The 19,159-nt window shown below is 50.3% G+C and overlaps 1 protein-coding gene across 1 annotated transcript; it reads right to left on the bottom strand.

Annotated features, from left to right (window-relative positions):
• Positions 1-683: 683 nt before the first annotated feature.
• On the bottom strand, positions 684-18,713 carry LOC144167767 (phospholipid scramblase 2-like). The gene is made up of 4 exons (XM_077696948.1): positions 18,469-18,713; positions 15,954-16,171; positions 8,304-8,630; positions 684-910 (listed from the first exon to the last, which is right to left on the bottom strand). Exons 1-4 carry the CDS (start codon positions 18,674-18,676, stop codon positions 839-841), a joined length of 825 nt encoding a protein of 274 aa, XP_077553074.1. The 5' UTR covers positions 18,677-18,713; the 3' UTR covers positions 684-838.
• Positions 18,714-19,159: the final 446 nt, after the last annotated feature.

Raw genomic sequence — 19,159 nt, 5'->3', positions numbered from 1 at the left:
AAGTATATACAGTAGAATCTCTAATTTAAACTCGGAGGCCAAGAAGTTTGTCCGAATAAACAAAAGGAATTTAAATACACGTATACCTTTGCTGGGACCGCAGCGTCAGTTTGAATAAACTGGAAGTTCGAATTAATGATATTCAACTGTACATATATATAGTGAGAATATACAGGGCATTATTTGCATCTGGTTGGTGCATCCCACCATTCCATTCTTGGCAAAAGCTCACGTGTCTTGGTTGCACTTTCAGAATTCAGAAGTGCTTAAGTTCACCCTGTTATCACACATAGGCTAGTTCTAAACACAGTTACAGCAACGAACCCAGCCAGAAATATTCAACAAACTCGAGAGGAACGCCAAAAGTGGCAGTTCCTGTGAAACATTCAAAGTTAGAATATTTTTATACACTGTAAACAAAATAACCTGGTCATGGAGTGGGTCATTCAAACTTCTTGTACTATACACCCCTGATTTGTGTCATGAGCAGAGTCGGGGATTTTTGATAATCGCACACGGCACAGAGTAATGGTAGTAGAGAATTGGCAATTTTTTCATTGTAGAGCATAATAATGATGACTCAGTCAATGACAAATGGTGTACATTATGAGCTTTATTGACTTTATTTGCAAAAATACCAACAAGCCCGAATTTTTATTATAAATACTTACACCCTCGTCCACTTATTTCATTCTATTGGAAAGCAGATATGTTACGCACACTAAGCGGAAACACCCAGCACTAGTCACTGCTCTGAAGGGCACGACAGCTGTTGCCAAGTTCGCGTGCACAGTGGACAGGTGGTGGGCGACCATGGAACCGGCTCATCTTGCGACACTTAGTTCAAAATGTTACCGGGCAAGTCCGGTGCGTCCAGGCCTTTTTGTCCAGTCTCAAAGTAGATGAAATCCTGCGCAATAATTAAATAATGTATAGTGTGGTGCTAGTGGTTCATACATAGTCGTGCATGTCTTGATGGGTACACCTGCGGTAGCTGGTGCCTGTAGTAACTGGCAGCATAAGAAAGCTATGCAAATAAGACCACTATGTGCATGCACAGGATTGTAGTCGTTCCCTCCTTTGCGCTTGTCTCGTCTCGTCGTGCTGAGACCATGGTCCCACAGGATTGCTTCCCTTTTCTTTTAACTGACCTTGAAGTCCATGTCAGGTTCACTGAAAACATTGCAAAGGCCCAAGGAGTGCTTGCCGCTGTTTGTAGAGGAGGACTAGTCCTTACAAACAACCGGACAAAAATAAAATTCTCTCTGTCCTTATGGTGACCCCGTGCGTCCCCATGCCTTCTTTCAGTGCATCCTGCCACGCCAACTAGGTCTGCAGCCTTGATGGTTCTGACATCGCCTGCTCCAAAGTCTGCACCTCACCGTTCGTAGGGATGCTAACTGGTCTGAAGATCGGCCATCAAGGCGAGGCCTTCTTGATAGGCCAACCTGGTGAGCAGCCACATAATTGGCCTATCAACCCTCCCAGTAACACTATAACTGCCAGTCGTGAAGCAGAACGCTTGTGTATATCATATATTTTGTCTACCCAATTTGTAAGAACCTTGCCATGTAATCACTTGAACATTTTGCAGCTAATTGTTTGTCTCTGCCCCTTGGGAGCAGGCTCCAGGCTATAGCTAGACAGTATTTCCGTTCTTGAAGTGACCTGAGCAATACCTGTGCTACACGGCCATTTCGAAGGCCTTTGAACCAAAAAATCGGGTGGCGCATTGACTATTCATTTTGCGCGTCTTTCACATTCTACCAGAGTCCTTCTATGCTGGTTCAACTGACAACTGAAAATTGCCATGTAGCACAGGCATTAGATACCTTTGACATGGGTAAAATGTGTCTGAACCATAGAAATAAATAAAACAGAAGCACACATGGGAAAGTACAGCCATGAGTGGTCCATGGAAGTGGTGGCTAAAACCAGTTGTGCCGCCTGACGGCGCACCACCTGCTGAGGTGCATTGCACACCGACCATGCAGGTAGATACTACTGATGCAAAAAATATAGCAAAGCTGCTACCCTGCTAGCAATGCACTTGTGTTGCTCAGATCAATGCCAGGTGAAGCATAACCAAGCGCTGCGGGGAGCTGCCCATCATTGCTCCGTAAAAAATGGTGTGCTCATGGTGCTTTGCTGATACGTACGGTTTGCGGGTGTGTACGTGTTGCCTGGCCCTAGTTCCTCTGCGTTCTTTTGTCATCAAGGAACGTAAGACACTTCCTCCAAGAAAAAACTAAAACGACAAATGGGCTTGGAACAAAACAAAAGCACAAGTGACCTTCCGCTGCACAGTGATACAGCTGCAGAGTACAGGCGGACAGAGCAGAATGCTCGCAGAAATGGTGTCGGAATTCTGGCCTATTGGTAATCTCTCTGAAAGCGACTGGATCATAAAAGCAAGCAGTCGATTTTGGCACACCTGGAATGTAAAAAAAAAAACGCATTTTGTGTGGGCGACGACAAAAGACGCGCTTTCCATCAGATGTCAAAGCGTAGCACAAGTGATGCTGCCTAGGTTCACATATTATAGCGTACGACTACACATTTGGAAAGAAACTAGATAACACAACTAGAATTTCATGACTGAAGAATTTAGGACTTTGAGGCTAAAACCAAAGCAACCACAGGGCGTGTGTCAGCCCTCCAACGTATACGTCCATTCCAGCTCCAGTGGACGTCTGAAAGACGTCCGTTTAAGAGCCGATGGACATACAGTGGAACCCCGATAATACGACTTTCAAGGGACCGCGAGAAAGCGTCGTATGACCGGGGTGCGGGTAAATGCCGGCCTAGTAGACGGTCTCACGCGGCAGGTGGGTTCGAACTCATTTAAACTACTATATTTAGCACGTTCTCGTGTTACTGCGAACCTTTATCTGAAATCCCAAGTTTTTAAAAAAAGAAACGCCTATGTTGTGCCCCCTCTTCTCCACGGCGTGCTAGCTAGCCCGCCAGTCAAGCGCCGCGCGCTACGCGACACCCGTGCCATCCGGCGCTATTTACAGCCCGCCAGCCCCGTGCCTTGCGCGCTCGAGATAAGGTCGACGTGGTCGAGCAAATTGAGAGGGGGAAAAGCAAGTGTGAAACTGCCAAGGCTAAGCGAAACGAGCGATAGTACAAGGCGAAGATGAAAAAAGAAACGAAGTGTCCCGTACAGGGTGGAGACACCTCTTGAACGGACCTGTGCCGTCGCTACTTGGTCAAATGTGCTCAACACATAGGTGTTTTCGTTTCCCACCAGATCCAGCAACGCAAAATAGATAAGATGATTCAAACTTCGCGAGTAAACCGCATTGCGGCGAAAATTATAGCGCGGTCTTGCACAGCGACTTGCTGCGGCGGCCAGCGAGGGCCGAATTCTCTAAAAAAACGGGCGTCGCTTTGAAACGACGGGGTAGCGCCATGCAATCGCATGTGTTCTGGGGTTGTGGCCGTCGCTTTGAGGACGGTGTGCACACAGTGAGAGCCGCAGAAAAGCACTGTGGCAAGGGCGCGAAGCGACAAGTGAAACGATGGGGGGCAGTGGGCGGCTTCGCGCCCTTGCCACAGTGCTTTTCTGCGGCTCTCACTGTGTGCACACCGTCCTCAAAGCGACGGCCACAACCCCAGAACACATGCGATTGCATGGCGCTACCCCGTCGTTTCAAAGCGACGCCCGTTTTTTTAGAGAATTCGGCCCTCGCTGGCCGCCGCAGCAAGTCGCTGTGCAAGACCGCGCTATAATTTTCGCCGCAATGCGATTTACTCGCGAAGTTTGAATCATCTTATCCGTCGTTTCAAAGCGACGCCCCGTCGTTTTAGAGAATTCGGCCCGGGCCCGAGTGACCCAAAATACCGTTGCGGCGCGCGGACGCGGGTGAATGTAGGCACCCCAGCAAAGAAAGAAGCTGATTGACAACGCCGCTTTGAAACACTGAGTAGTAGAGAGCAGAGAGATGGGGAGAGAGCGTCGTGAAAAGAAGAAACTTGGATCGAGCGGGCAAGGGAAGCTGTTGTTGAGTCATCGCCGTGGGGTGGCGTAGTAGTGTGTTCGCCTTCGTGGGCAGCTCGATGGAAACTTCAAATTCACGGTCCGCCAGGCGCCTGAACCCTGAACTTTGACTTCTCACGGTTGGCGCGTTGGCGTAGCTGGTGCCGCGTGGGGCCGTTGAAGGTTAAGTCCCGCTTAATTCAGCAAGTGCTGTCGCCTGCATGCGGACCTTTGAACATCAAGCAGCGTCAAACGGGGATTAAGAATAAAGGTCGGGACGGGCGGCGAAGCGGTGTAGAAGATTGGACAAAAGGTCGGTTTATCCGCGCCAGGGTCCGTAGTATGAAGCGGACCGCGTGCACCCGAGCGTCATATCATCGGGGTTTCTAATGCATTGTTTCTATGGGAAGTTTGCCGGGACCGCGGTGATCCGTCGTAAGAACCGGGTCGTCGTAAGTCCGGGGGACGTACCACCGGGGTTCCAGTATTAATGTTCTTCCGTGGGACGTCTGGATTTAACACATCGTGCATCCATTCCGACGCCCGAAATTGGGTGTATTTACAGAATCATGAAAGTTCATTAACGAGACGCATATGTGTTCCTACAACGAATTCTACACCGCACAACAGCACGCGCTACCGGGCCGACAAGGATACATGAACACGGTTAACTTGCTTCACACGTGTTGTTAGCGGTTGCAATTCTTATACCTTTCCCTAAAGAGATCATCCTCGAGTCGGTGCGCTGCTCCAAAAAATGCTTTAAAATTAGGCTTAATTTCAGCAATACACATGAAATTAGCAATATAGAAGTTAATTAAGCTGTTGATATACAAAATCTTTTTAATTTAAAATCAGAGTAGATTTTCTGTTTTTGCTTTTATATCCAATGTACCCCACGATTTGATGCTTCGTGGTAACTTTGTACGTCCACGGGCAGATGTCCGGCGGACATACGGAAATGTATATCCTTTGTACATCCGTTGCTGTATGTACAGTGGACGTGCCATCCAAACTCGGCATTGAATGTTCGGCTGTTTTTCGGACGTTCCACGGAGGTCCGTGGTTGCTTCGGAAGTAAAGCGGTAATTAAATAATTGGAACCAAAATGTAACACATGAGGTAAAGACAAGTAAGTGCGAATTGATAAAAAATGTGAAGGTAATGTCAGCCACTTGCTCAATTCTAATACCACACAAGCATATCCGGACACGGAAAACTTTTGATCTGCTTGAAAAGATTCTATGACAAGCTAATTGGTGCATGTGCAGAAAATGCGCAACTAATTTTTATTATTATTTAGAAGGTTATAGCCACAAGGCCTCAAGGAGTCAACTTCATAATCTATTTTTACAGGAGCGAAACAGGAAATTGTTAACGATCATGAATGCGGTGAACAGTATTGCAGAATCTGCCAAGTGTGAATTGTGAAATAGGGCGTAAGCATAAATTCTTTCCAAGAGGTCAACTTCGCACATAGGGCCTCTCTATATATGTTTGCCTTGGAGGGCCTAGGGCCCTTTATTGAATAATGTGCATCCTATCAATAAAACGCCCTATATTTTTTATGTAAGGATATTTTATTATTAAAACTCCATAGGGCCTGTTATTAAATGGACATAGACAACTTCGCTATGACCCTTCTATACAACGTTTCCGACGACGTCGCAATCTGCATGCAAAAAAAAAAGCATGCTAGTGTTATGTCAGACAAACAAGTGTGAAGCTATGTGCTATGTTGATTTCCACCTATGCCAATTTTTGCCCTCAAGTCCTCCTGACGTCCTCCCGTATAGAATATGTTCGTTAGGGCTGCAGTAGAATTTTCTCTGCACATGGCAGGAAGGCATGTCTCGTCATTCAATGGAGGCGACCGAAGGGGACCAGGGAATGAATGCACAATTGTTCCCTTTATTATATATTTTTCCTCTATCTTGGTTACGTCGTCTCGTTATAATAAGTCTCGCTTCACTGAAATGTATACAGGGCTAGAAAGCCTCTGTCAAGCTGGATCCATAGCGTTCAGCTCCAGCCCACTCCTCCTACCGAAGAAAATAAAAGAACTGAATTGAAATGGAATAATCTACAGGATTCCTTTAATGTACACTATAGGGTGTATTCACTGAGCTTTCGAACGCGCGGCGGCGCCGACGCCATATGTGCGGGTGGACTCTGCCATGCGGGCAGCGTGTTTCCCGAAGCGAAACGTGGTTTGCGGCGTGGTGTTGGCAAGAACGTCAGTGTGGAGGATATTTTTTTTTTTTTTGCGTGATTCGTGGGTTTGCGTTTGCGAATGCCTTGTCGTACGGAGTAGCCAGCATTGTTTTCGCTTCGTAATTCCGTAATGCGGGGTTCACGCCTTCTACAACCGCAGACCCGAAGCAGACCGCACGACGAAAGCAAGCGCGCGGGATTTTTTTTTTTTTTTTTTTTTAGTATTCGCTATTCTGAAGCGAAGGCTATAGGGCAGGGCACGGAGCAAGATTGGGCAGGGCTTGAAGACGGTCTGACTTCGCGCGACGAGTGTGTCGCGCTATCTCGGTTTCATCCACGTGCGCGGATTTCCTTATTTCTTGCCTTGCTTCAAACGACCACGGCTCGAGTTAGGAAAACTTCTCCACCCAAGGCTGCGACGATATTTTATGTGGTGGTGGCGTGTGAGACGAGGCGCTGTCTTTACCGTGCACCCAGGCATGCTGCGCGCTTCTTGAGGAGTATGAGAGACGGTGAGGTGCTTTGGCGACAGTGTTCCGGTGCGTTGAATGCATGACCGTCCTCTACCTGAGCTCCCGATAAAGCTGAGCAATTACGCACAGGGTCTGGGTAGAAACGATCGCGAGGTAAGTACGTGATAAAATTTGGTGCGCCGGCAACGACAAAGATTCCACCGATGATTTTCGAAATTATAAGCAGAACAAGATCACAGAACACGCCTTGATTCTTGTTCGTCACTCCGCGCGCACGTCTTTGTCTGTGCGCTGGTTTTGAAGCAGTCAAAATGTAGTGTGTTATCTCGGAACTCGCTTGGCCATTAGAGAAGAGCAGAACGCGAGAAAAGAGTTGTATGCCCACAATTATGCTTCAGAAGCGGCAATGCACACGTGCGCGTACGCGCGTTCACCTCAAAACACTCGAAGTATAGCCAATGGGTGCCCAAGTAGCCCATGGACGCACGAACCAGGCTGGGTGCCCAGCCTGGTTCGCCTCATCTATAAAGTACGCCGGTTACCTTAATTTGTGAACATTTTAAAGGAGCCATGAAGAGAAAATGCAACTTCGTTTAGTTTGAAAGAACTAGGATTCAGTATCTCACTCAGCTCCATTACAGCCACAAAAGATGTTTGTTAACGAAAAAAAAGCAAGAATTATTTGAAAACTTTCAAATTTTGCACCACAGTGACGTGTTATGAGCAAGAATGACGTCATACGGGCCAACAATAAAACGTAATTTTTAGTGCGTTAACTGCACGTTAGCATTCAAGTGATGCGGTCGAATGAAACTAGAGGCCCCATTACAGACGTCCAGTCATGTGTCGTCGCGACAGGTGATCGAGTTAGGCGGTCGCCAATCGCACAAACAAGGTTCCGTGACGTCATAGAAAAGTTGCGGGAAATTGGCTAGGGGGTCGCGACTGCTTCCCACGTTTTCTTTAATAGCTCCGTCATTTGTTCGAATATTGCGATGATATTGGTATCATTGTTATCGGGACTAAGCAGTCTTTCTAATAAACCCAACTTGTATTTTGTGTCTTCATGGCTCCTTTAAGCACTACGCAATGATTCAAGCATGTGACAAGGTGCGAGGTGAAAGCTTCGACGCGCATCGTTCCGGGGCCCTACTGAAATGACACGGGCGCAACTGATCGCTATGATTAGCCATATCATCGATAAGCTCTTTACGAATTCGTCGAATGAAGTCCGGCCGTCTTCAAGCACTGCTCTAGCATTCGCTTCGAAGCAGCAAAAAAAGAAACGCGGCGAGCTAGCTTTCGTCGTGCGGCCTGCTTCGGGTCTGCGGTTGTAGAAGGCGTGAACAGCGCATTCCGGAATTACGAAGCGAAAACAATGCTGGCTACTCATAACAAGGCATTCGAAAACCCACGAATCACGCAGAAAAAACACCCTCCACAGGAACGTTCTTGCCAACACCACGCCGCAAACCACGTTTCGCGTAGGGAAACGCGCTGCCCGCGAGGCAGTCCAACTGCACGTATGGCGTCGGCGCCGCCGCGCGGTCGAAAGCCCAGTGAATACACCCTATTATGTGGCACGCTACAGGTTCGATAACGATGCGAACTGGGCCACAAACAGCACTCACGATGAGGAAAACCAGGCCAAGCAGCACGGCTTTGATCTTGGTGTCCATGTCCACGGGAAAGACCACCGTGAAATTGTCAATGTCCGTCAGGGCCTCGCGGAGAACGCCGGTCCAGTTCTTGGAAACGGCGCCCAGCTTTGTGCGTCCGTCACGGGAAAAGATGTCGAAGACCACGTCGTTACAGCAGGCCGACGTGATGAAGGGGCCGACGACCTTGAGCACCTCACGGTCGTTGCTGTCCAGCACCGAGAAGGTGGGGAACAGCACACTCCACCGCTGCCGGATCGAACCGATGATGGTGCCGGGTGGCGCCTGCACCTGCATCTCCTGCGAAGCGGGAGAAAATGGCCGAGCTAGCTGCGTGGTACACCAGCTGGCTAAATTTCCAGCCTATATACCAGCTACCATTTTTGCCTGCTGTTTACACACTCGGATTTTAAACAACCCACCGCAATTCGGCTAGGATAACAGACCTGTACGAGCAGCGCACGACTGCTAACTGAGAGCCGTCTCGAAAGAAACTTCGGCTGAGAAATGAGCGCCTGTCCATGTGTTTTCCTCTCCGTCCCTCGAAACCAATGGGCGAAAAACTCAAACGTGGCCTGTGCTGATGGAGGTGCACTTATGCCTGGCACATAGGGGTGGGGATTCATGGCACAGGAAAGTTCCGCGGAGATATTTAGGTGCTATTTCCAGGCTGGTTCATCGCCTCGTGGCTCCACAATCCTGGTGTCCGATCCAGGTGATCGTGGTCGGAATCAGCCATCCTCTTCAAAGGCTAGGCTGCACGTCTCCGGCTCCGTGCATATGTCGGTCGCCATTGCGGTGACGACAGCCTGCTGCCGCAATTTACAGAGCACCACAGACAACTGATGTGAACGGGGATTGCGCTGTCTTGCCGCAACACTTTCCCCAATTATGGTCATGGCGTAATGTCTATCCATTCGTCCTCCCAATGCTGTCACATTTGAAGCAAGTTTGCAGCTCAGTAAGGAAAGACACGTGCGTAATGCTTACCTTTTAGCAGAGTCGTCTGTTTTATTCATGCCTTGAACATAACCGAAGGTTCATAAAATTCTCATGCGGAGTCCGGTAGCCACAATGTCAGGAGGCACCAGTGAGGCTATGCGGGCGCACGGCTCCTGAAGACATATATAAGCACTCCTCCCTCAACAGAAGGGGGCTGCAACCTCCGTTTGGATGGATCAGGGGCGTATATAGGACCTTCCCACTAAAATTTGATGGGAAATTTTTAAAAGGGTGTGGCGCCGCGGTTTCCACAAATGAAACCAACTACCCGGAAAAGCGCAGCTTTCATGGGATTCCCGTTCCCAAGGTCCGATCCTCGGCAGGTCCTGATAGCTCAGTCCCGCGCTGTTCGCCATGTTCTGGGGGGAGGGGGGGCGGGGGGGTCGCGGCTACAAATGGACCGTATTTCCCCGATAGCAAGCAAGAACACGAGAACCAAAGCCACGGTGCCGGCGCTCCGTGAGCCGTGATCGCCGACAGGGAAGCGCGCGCTGTGCATGCGCGAGGGCGCGCAAGCTCGCACGGCTTTGCCGCCGAGGCGGCTTCCCAACAGAGTCGGTGTTGGGCTGACTGGGCTTCTATGGGCTTCCCGGTGTCAACGACGCCGGGCAGTTGATTAGCTCACCTTAACAGCGCGCTGAGAGCGCGCGCTTTGTTGCCAAGGTGGCATCCCCGTGTCAGCGGTACGGGGCGGTTAGCCCTAATGGCGCTGCGCGGCAGGAACACAGTTCTAATCTCAGTGGTTGGAGAAGAAAAAAAAAACGCTTATCTAATTACAGGGCACTGTATGAAGATAACTTTATAGGTGGTTTGAAAGCATTTTGGATCCATAAATTACAGGAAAAAATCACTGTAAAATTCAGTGAAAGCAAATAATGCAAATTTTAATGATAATCGATTAGTTTTCAATGAAGCTCAAGAGGGCAGAACAAACATCCCTGCTGCTGAACCCAGTATCAGAAGCCCAGCATGAAAGTAATGCCGGCACTGACATGGGTAACCCAAGACTGCGTACCTCGAGGAGCTGGTACCTGAGTGCGTCGATTGACAGGATAATAAGTGATGGCCGATGGTCTCATCTTCATCGCAGCAACTACACGGAGGTGTTAGTCAGACGAGACTGTTAAGGTACCTGTTTAACTGGAGAATTCGACGGCGAAGAGCCATTATATCCTCTAGGTTGCGCAAAGCGCACCGTTCGGATTTCCAGGCGAACTTAGTGGGGCCTTAAACAGGGTTCTAAAGGTTTAGATTTTACGTGCGCAATCGCTGGTGTACTACCCAAGGAACGCCCTCCGAAAAAAAAAAAAAAGCGTTTAAAAGCGTTGAGTACATTACCCGATTCATCGTTCATTAAGGGGTATTCACACGAGAGAGAAATCCGCCGTTTCGCTCCTAGGAGTGCGCACCTCGTGACCCCTACGTCACGGTTTCTCTCCGGCGCACCGCCTCCGATGGGAGATCGGATGATCGGAGCTTCTGCTCGCGAGCTACAAACCCTCCGACGCTCCGCGGCGGAGGCGGCGGGATTTCGTCTGCTCGTCGGGCAGCTGGCCGCGACTGAAGTTCTAGAGCGGTTGCAGGCACTTTATTTTTATCGCTTCTTAATACATTGGACGCGAAAATGCGTGGCGCACATGACAGGCGCACTGAGGGAGCCGCGTATACCACCAGCACGGGCGCTTGGCGAGCGGCGGCCGCGGCTGCGAAGTGGCTCAGGCCGGCGCCGGTAGCTCGAGCGACAGCTTGTTATTGCTCCCCAAGGCGCAAACAAAGCTGCGTATACGAGAAATGGGGTAATGATGTGATGGAAAGTTGCTTTAAAAATCGTCACCTGAGCCGCTTGCCAGAGCGGCGATCGAATATTCGCCGCAGTGTTAAGCCTAACATCAGTATGCGGGCCTGTAGGTGGGCCGGTCGGCTGCTACTACGTCGCGCGCCGTTCTCTCCGCGCGGCAGCACCAGCACCTGCATCGCGTCGACGACCAATTTTTGGTCGGTTGACAAGATCAGTACGTATGCGCTTAACAGAAATTGCCGCCGTCGCGGAATCAGCGGTGCTACGGCAGCTATGCTTTCGAGACAGGCGGCTGCAAACAGTTATGTCCGTCCGAAAGTCGCATCCTCCGTGTGAGCGAAGGAGCTAGCCGAGCGGAGGTCCGCCTGCGGTGACGTCACGACCTCCCTCGGATTTCTCCGCTGAAACGCTCCGTCGTGTGAATACCCCTTTAAAAGGGCCAGCAATACGGCCTGGAGCGTACGCCTTTTCTCCGCGCCTCCAAAGCAATGTGGGTGCTACGGAGCTGACCTGCAAAACAACCTAGAGATACCGGTCAAGGCATTTGCGTTCCGAGGCATGCGCATCCATTGGCTCCGCTCGGTGGTACATCACGCATTTTTTTTTTTTTTTTTAGCAGCCGACGCGCAATTCTTCTTTTACTACGCGGCCGCCGCAGCCATCGCTGGTCGCGCAGAAAAGGTTTGGCATCGCCGCAGTTATTCGATCACCCCTTCATGAAGCCGCGCCGATGACGACCACCAGCGCAATCTTTCACCGCGCTTTTGTCCCCTTTCCCATATTTATAAAATGATTTCCAGCACTAGTCCTGCTCTGGCGGGCGGTGCCAAGCTTTAGCTGTAGTGGTTCGTGAATACACCGCACGAACAGTAGAATAGCCCAGTGGGCCCTCCTTATCCACCATGCAGATGCTTGCCGCATTCGCGCGTGTAGCGGCGTGCTTTTAAGCGTTATTCATATCTTGTAAACGACGCGCTATATCGCTATATCAGAGTCCTTCAATGCCCTTCTGGTCATGAAACTTCGCCGTCACGCTATGGGAGAGCTTCGTACGCTGCCCAGGGAGGCCGCGCCGCGGCGCTGGTGTTGATCGGAGGGCAGCCGGGGGCGTGGTCAGAGCGCGTTTGGCGCGGGAACGGACCACGGAGTAAGATAAAACAGACGCTCGCCGCCTTATCAGCAATGCGCTTTCGCTTTACGTGTCGTGGGCCGCTCAAGTGGACTTATCATTTTGAGTGGCGAAAAAATTTGGTGCAAACGGGCATGCTGCTACTGCATTCCTGCCTGCCGGTCTGGCTACAGAGCAGCGGCGGCCGCCCGATGCCCTCCGATCTGAGGTGGCGCCCCTCGCGGTAGCCTTTGTCCCGTACGAAACTTGGCCGGGAGTTTCATGACCAGAGAAGCAATGAAGGACTCTGGCTATATCTACAAACTCAGCTAAGCTCGCGTGACGAATGGGGACGGTCGACATTCGTCCCTACAAAGATACGCCGTGCCGGAGTGTCGCTCGCCGGAACCGCTGAAACGTGCCCCGGCGGCTTTTCCCAGAGCCGGGAACGTTGAGTGGCTGCAGCATTTCAAGAAACCTGCCAATGGCGGCGCCGTAGTCTACAGCGCCAGTGTCAGTGGGTGCCAGTTATGTCAATGGGTGCCAGAATAGCGACGAGGATTGGCCGGTAGACAAGAAAAGGAGAAATATCCTTTTTGTATGTCTGTGCGACTCCTGCTTTACAACAACGTATACCGAATATAATACCTGTGCTACACGGCCGTTGAACCAATTGTCCATTGAGTGTCCATGGCAACCTCCTCGCCCTCCCCGCGCGTGCATGCGTGGTCGGGTCCCGGTAACCCACCACCGTAGCGTGAGCCTCCGCTAGCCGCTATGCTAAAACTCTCTACTGTTTCCCCTGTTCTGAAACTGACGTGCCCACACAAGCACGGCCGACGCGATAAACCCGGCCCATGGCCGACCTGACCTGCTCGGCAGAGTAGGCAGAGCTTGTACGGCAGCTGCTAAAAAAAATTACAAGCATCTTCCCGCGGGGGGAACCATGGGGTGATGCGACGCATCGGGGGTAACGGGGTGGCTGGTGCTGGGTATGATCGCGTCAGCCAGCGCGATATCAGAATTGTTAGTCTCCATTCAAATCATCGGTGGTCATCGGATGTCATCGGAGCGCCGGCGATGGAACGACTGAGCGGAGCGGCGCAGTTATCGCGTTTATATGTACCGCGCGTTAACGGTGAGGGGAATGAGAGAGAGCAGCGCATGCGCATGTGTTAACCGAGCGCTAACGCGCGCTGATCGCACAGTTGGCGTTGCGGTGAGAGCGGGCGCTAACACACAGATGGCGCTGCGGTGAGAGCGGCGTTACCGCGCAGCTGGCGCGGCGAGGAGAATGGGGGAGAGGCGTGCGGACTACGGACGGAGGCCGGAGGGACAAGGCGAGTTAAAGAGATGCGTTGCATCTAAAAAAGAAGCGTAACGTACCCCCGAGCGTAGTCAATGGCTGGAAGGCCCCAGCGCCTTGCCCTGTTTCTCTAGGTGGTCTTGCACCGGGTCGGTGACGTCATTGCTTCCACAGTGCTTCGGAGGCGCGCAGAGAGGGTGAACGCTCCAGGCATTATTGCTGCTCCGTGTTAAGTAACGATATGGGGTAATATTTTTAACGCTTTTAATCCATTTTTGCGGCAGGACATTCCTCGGATAGTACTCCAGTGATTGCGCAAGTAAAATCTCAACTTCCCAAACCCTATTTAGAGCCCCTTTAATGTGGCAGAATTAAATCTCTCAAGGACAATAAAACTGATTCCGGCTGTCCTTTTACCCGTATAGCTTCCTGTGTTGCCTTGCAACAGTGATAAAATACATTGGCAGAACGACGTCTATGAGGGCCCAGAGAGCGCTATTCTTGCTAGAGAGTCAGCGACTTCATTTGAAGGGTCCCCGCACTCCCAGGAACCCAAAGAAGGTGAGGTAGCACGAACAATTTAAACGTGCATTGGAGAGGCTGAGAGGGGCATCTTTAGGGGCACCTGAACCTGAGCGAACCTGAAATTCTAACTGGGGACACCATGTATGCACCAAATTTATGTAGGACCAGGACAATTACCAAAAATTCACCATGCATAACACGACCCGGCACAGGCGGTGTGGACGGCCACCACGAGGGATTGACCCGAGCCACTGTTGCCGCGCTTACCAGCAGGGGACTTTATGTCAAACCGAACGTAGCTCCACCTTTGTTTCTCCATTTCGATTCATTGGTGGGGAAGGTTCCATTCATTCGCAGAGAAAAATGCGCTGCCACCTTGTCAGTGCTAATGACTTGGGAAGTGCCAACCTCTAAAGCATCGTTTTTCAGGAGTACGCTCTTGATGATTCGGAAAGCCCATGCACTTCGATCGCCCTGGTCAGACTGCTGTGCATGCGCGATTCACCAGGGCCCAGACTTGCGTTGCCTCCTCCTTGTCCTGTCTTACCCCTGTTATCAAACTAAGTATGTACGAACAAGCCCGCATTAACACCGTTTTTTTGATCCATGTAGAGCCATACGTCTTGGTATACGGGTGCGTGCTTGTTTCTTAGGTCGGTTGTTTTTTTTAATGCGCGAGTAATCGAAGTTCATCCTGCCAAAAGATATTATTGGCTACGCAAGGGACGGAAGCTGATCCACGGCGAAGTTGTGCGGTAGCCATAGACAAAACAATAGTGACGACTCATTGGAGCCAGCAGGGGAAGGCGACAGCAATGCCGCGACCAGGTGATCCTCGCTTCTATACATACCGGAAGTCTAAAACCTCTGCCCTATCGGGCGCATTACAGGGTAATTGGAAATGAGCTCTGTTGATCACTTGGACACCACGAAGCAGGACTGAGTTGTTAGCTGCCCATAAAAAAGTGATGTTCTCGACAGCACTTATTTCTTAAGCCAAAGTCTGCAACTCAAAATTTTAGTTCGACCGCATAAAGTACAATCTGGGCAGTTTAAAATGCATCATAACATTTATACTGGAGCCCATGTGAACTTCTTTTCTTGCGGCAGCCTCAAGTGCTACAATTTTTTTATAGAAAAAGATGTTTGGTCGTAGAACCCCTAAAAAAACTGTGGTTGATTCCTCTGTCATAGGACATGAAAGTGAAATGTGCAGCGAAATCTGCAGCTGAACATGATTTGAGGGTCGGCGGCTGTCTGGTGGGTGTGCTTGGCGAGCGACGCCCTGTTGGCCGGTCGCTTCGGCAAAGATGTACTGCCGTCATTTCCGTGACGGATATGACGTCAGTGAAATTTTGGTGTATACCGACATAACACACTTTCGTGTTAAAATATAAAACCCGAAAACGGACAACCCTAAGTATAACGTACTCTTTAGTACTAAAGGTTCCTTTTCCGCAAGAAGACCCTGAGTGCAGGGGTGCACCCTTTACAGGTCACTTGCTCCGTTGTAGTGGCGTCACTTCCGTGACGGATATGACGTCAGTGAAATCTTGGTGTATCCGGAAATAAAACGCTTTTGTGTAAAAAGGTACGCACATAACGATCGGTCCAAAGAATCACCTTGTGACTAATTAAAGTAACCACGGTAATTAATAACGCCGGTCTCAACCCACACACGGCAGCTTGGGCAAAGCGTTCACGCAGGTTTAACTTCTTGTCGAGCAGTGAAAAGCAAGCGTGCTAGGTAAAGATTTCAGCTGTCAGTGCGAAGCGCAATCTTTACTCTTGCTCGCATTTCCCGGTCAGTGGGGCACTTTTGTTTCGCGCTGCTTCCCACCGGGATGGAGCACACTGCATTGCGTGCGGGTGCACGGGGCGTACCTGCAGGCAGCAGAAGCAGCAGCAGGAGTCGCAGCGCAACGGCCGGAAGAAGCGTATCACCTCGACGTTCCTGTAGTCGAGCACGGTCATCTCGAATGGGCGGGACTTCCCACAGCAGCAGCGGCTTGCCAGGTCGCTCTCCTCGACTGCCATATAGATGAACTGGCCCATGGTGTTCTTCACCACGTATTTGTTCTTCTGCTCGTACGGCAAGAAAACTGCGCCAGAGGCCGCCCGCTGAGTTCGCCATGTCTCTGCTAGACTATTGCTTGTATTCACTGGCGAGGCGCGGCATGCAGGCAACCGTGCGAGTGCGCCGTCGGGCTCCGCTTGTACTTGTCCGTGCGCACACATGACTGTGTTGCACTTTACAAACTCTACCTCGCCGAACGCAAAGTATTACCTTGAGTCCAATGTGAGTGCGATTAACAACATCTCTGTTGAAGCCACCGTTGAGATTCTGGTTAAAACGGAGCAGACGACGCACGCCGTTTTTTTTTTTTTCTCTCTCTTCGGCGTGCGGGCGCAGTGGCCAAAGCCGCGCCCCATGTCCGTGCCGCGCTGGTCATGCCTGTGGCCGTTTCCAGTGTTGCCAAGCGAAGAAATTGACAGCTAAACTTTTCAACGAATACCACCAGCCCGAGCGCTGGCTGTCGTGTCTGAACCCCTTGACAGGCGCGATAATGTCAGGTCACGACAAGGTGCTGGCATCAAGTTAGCGTGCATTTATTTAGTGGAAACTTCTTATACGAGGCTTGTTTGTGGAGAAGCCGCGCATAATGAGCAACTCAGCATAAAAAAAACAACGGAGGGCCCATTGGACCCCCCCAAAACACAATTGAACCAATTGGAAGTGCACTTGGTTCCAAATGGATCAATGATGTTTTTCGGGGAGGTGAAAGTTGGTGTATTCAACTTGCTGCACCAAAGTTGGACTTCCAAAGGTGTGTTCGGTTGGGGAAAGACAGAAGGCAACTGCAGTAGCTGGCTAATAACTCACTTGTTTATTGCGAATCACTTTAATATAGACAGGCCCACCAAGCAATTGAAGTAAATAATTTGCCACGGCCCGTGCGTTTTGTTTCAGCGCTGGTATGTAAGGTCTCTGATAACACAAAACTTCTGCTTTGTCAAAAACTTTTTTTTTAATAAATAGAATGTATGTTTGTAGCAAAAAGAGAAATGTCTGTTTTGTTCTACCAGCCGTCACCCGGCTCTTTTCGGCTATGCTGCCACCGTGCATATCGAATTTACAAAGTCCCACCTTGTGAGGCTAGTTTTAGAGGTGCAAATTCAGCGTGCTCGTAAGGAGCGCATGAAACAGAACTGCTTTCTAGGGAGACCCCAGTAGAAATATAGAAAGAAAACCTCGGCTGTCTTGGCAAGGAAAGCATTTTTTCTATATATGTAGCTAGAGAGCAAACACTAACAAAACACAAATAAGTGCAACGTAAAATGCACTATTGCTTTGAACAGGGCACGAGGCAAACTGTGTGCCGCAAGGTTGAACAACGGCTATGTACTTGTCACCTATACTGCGTTCACCAAAGACTTATGCACCTCACTTTCACCGCCCGGCGATCTACACCGATTTTAGTATTGGGGGATATTGGGGTACTTTAATGTATACATTAAGACAAAATTTCCTATTACTTATGTGCGAGAACATCCCGTTCCTCTCTCTCATAACGCCTCCCAATTGCTGTCACCCCCTCGCGAAATACTTGCGTAGACTTCGTCTTTCAGAACCAGGCATTGGTGCAGCAAGTTGAACATACACCCTCCCATTTCTCCGGCCACAAGGCCTCCTCCTGACAATCAAGGGCCGGGAAAACAGTGTTCCTGAAGAAGTAATAAGAGTGGTCTATAACAATACGTCTGTCTGAAATGATTTGCCTCAACATATCTTGCACAGTCGAAGCAGCTAAACAGCTGTGCCGCATTAGGGAGTATCGTATATATAATCGTCAGCCAGTTCTTTTTAGCACAAAAGCACTATTAGCCTGCCAGCTTCTGTTTCTTTAGAAACTAAAAGGAAGGTGAGCGGAACCATTCATATGGTGGTGGATTACCCAGCAAAGCTCTTTGCTGTTTCCGTTTCTTTAAGTTGCACACGTTTACGCAACAAAACGCGATTGACGAAGGCGCGGTCCTAAAGAGGGAACGAAACGGCTGCGTCTTGCTACAAGCAGGCGCGGTGCTGCCGTGATTGGCCGCGGGAGCGTTTGTGTCGCGGCCGACGTACACCTCCTCACAAAAGCTGTGGAGTGGTCAGTGTGAAGTGGGGTGTACACTCCACCTCCCAAGATAACCATGCATCACCTTGAACCACGCAGCCATCATCCCGACTGAATGGTAGCCATGCAGTTCCTCTTCCCTCCTCTCCCCTCTGGCCTCCTCCACCTCAGTAAGGGTTATTCACAAGTGCTTTCTGGCAACATCTGACGAGCGGAACAGACCCTGTGGCAGGGGCCTCCCTTCCCCCGTGGGGCTGGTGCGCTTTATGATGGCGTACTCTCTATGAGCTGCAGCTGCTGGTGCACCAGTAGCTGGTCGACAGAGACAAGGTACTCGAGGCCCGGGGGGCAGCCCGGGATCCTTTCCATCGCCGCCGGCGGTAACAGGCTCGGCACGGGCATCTGCACTTGCATCCGCCGGGCCACTGCGCCACCCTGCTGCGCCACCACCACGGGGGCCCCCCGCGGCCCCTGGGCGGCTGCCATCGTGGAACAGCCCTCGCCTCTTCCGCTTTTGGTACCTTACAATTTGCCTGGAAACGTAGAGAGAGAGAGAGAGAGAGAGAGAGAGAGAGAGAGAGAGAGAGAGAGAGAGAGAGAGAGAGAGAGAGAGAAATTAGAGCCCTTTCAATACTGTGAGGACGGAAGACAACTATTCAGTGAGTTAGGTACGGCGGCTTACTATATTTATGTTGATCTAATGAAGACACGTGCACATGTAACGTCCATTAATTCTCATATACTTTGTTGGGGGGCAGGTTAGATAAAGCGATAGTTACGGCCGTTCTCAGTAACCATACTCCCTCCCATCGCCTCCTTACTGTCCCTCCCTTTATTAGTATGAGCGCAATCTCGCACCTACAGTTGCATAAAACACCGACAGATTACACCACCAGTGTCTATACTCTAGCCTTGAGACACTGTTTTGGTTTCGCTTTCAGGCAATTTTGTTTACGGAGAGCTCAAATC

The sequence above is a fragment of the Haemaphysalis longicornis genome, unplaced genomic scaffold, assembly GCF_048455015.1.
Source record: "Haemaphysalis longicornis isolate Haplotype H1 unplaced genomic scaffold, Haemaphysalis longicornis Haplotype H1 scaffold_2, whole genome shotgun sequence".
NCBI lineage: Eukaryota > Metazoa > Arthropoda > Arachnida > Ixodida > Ixodidae > Haemaphysalis > Haemaphysalis longicornis.
This window is presented reverse-complemented; position numbering and strand designations above follow the sequence as displayed.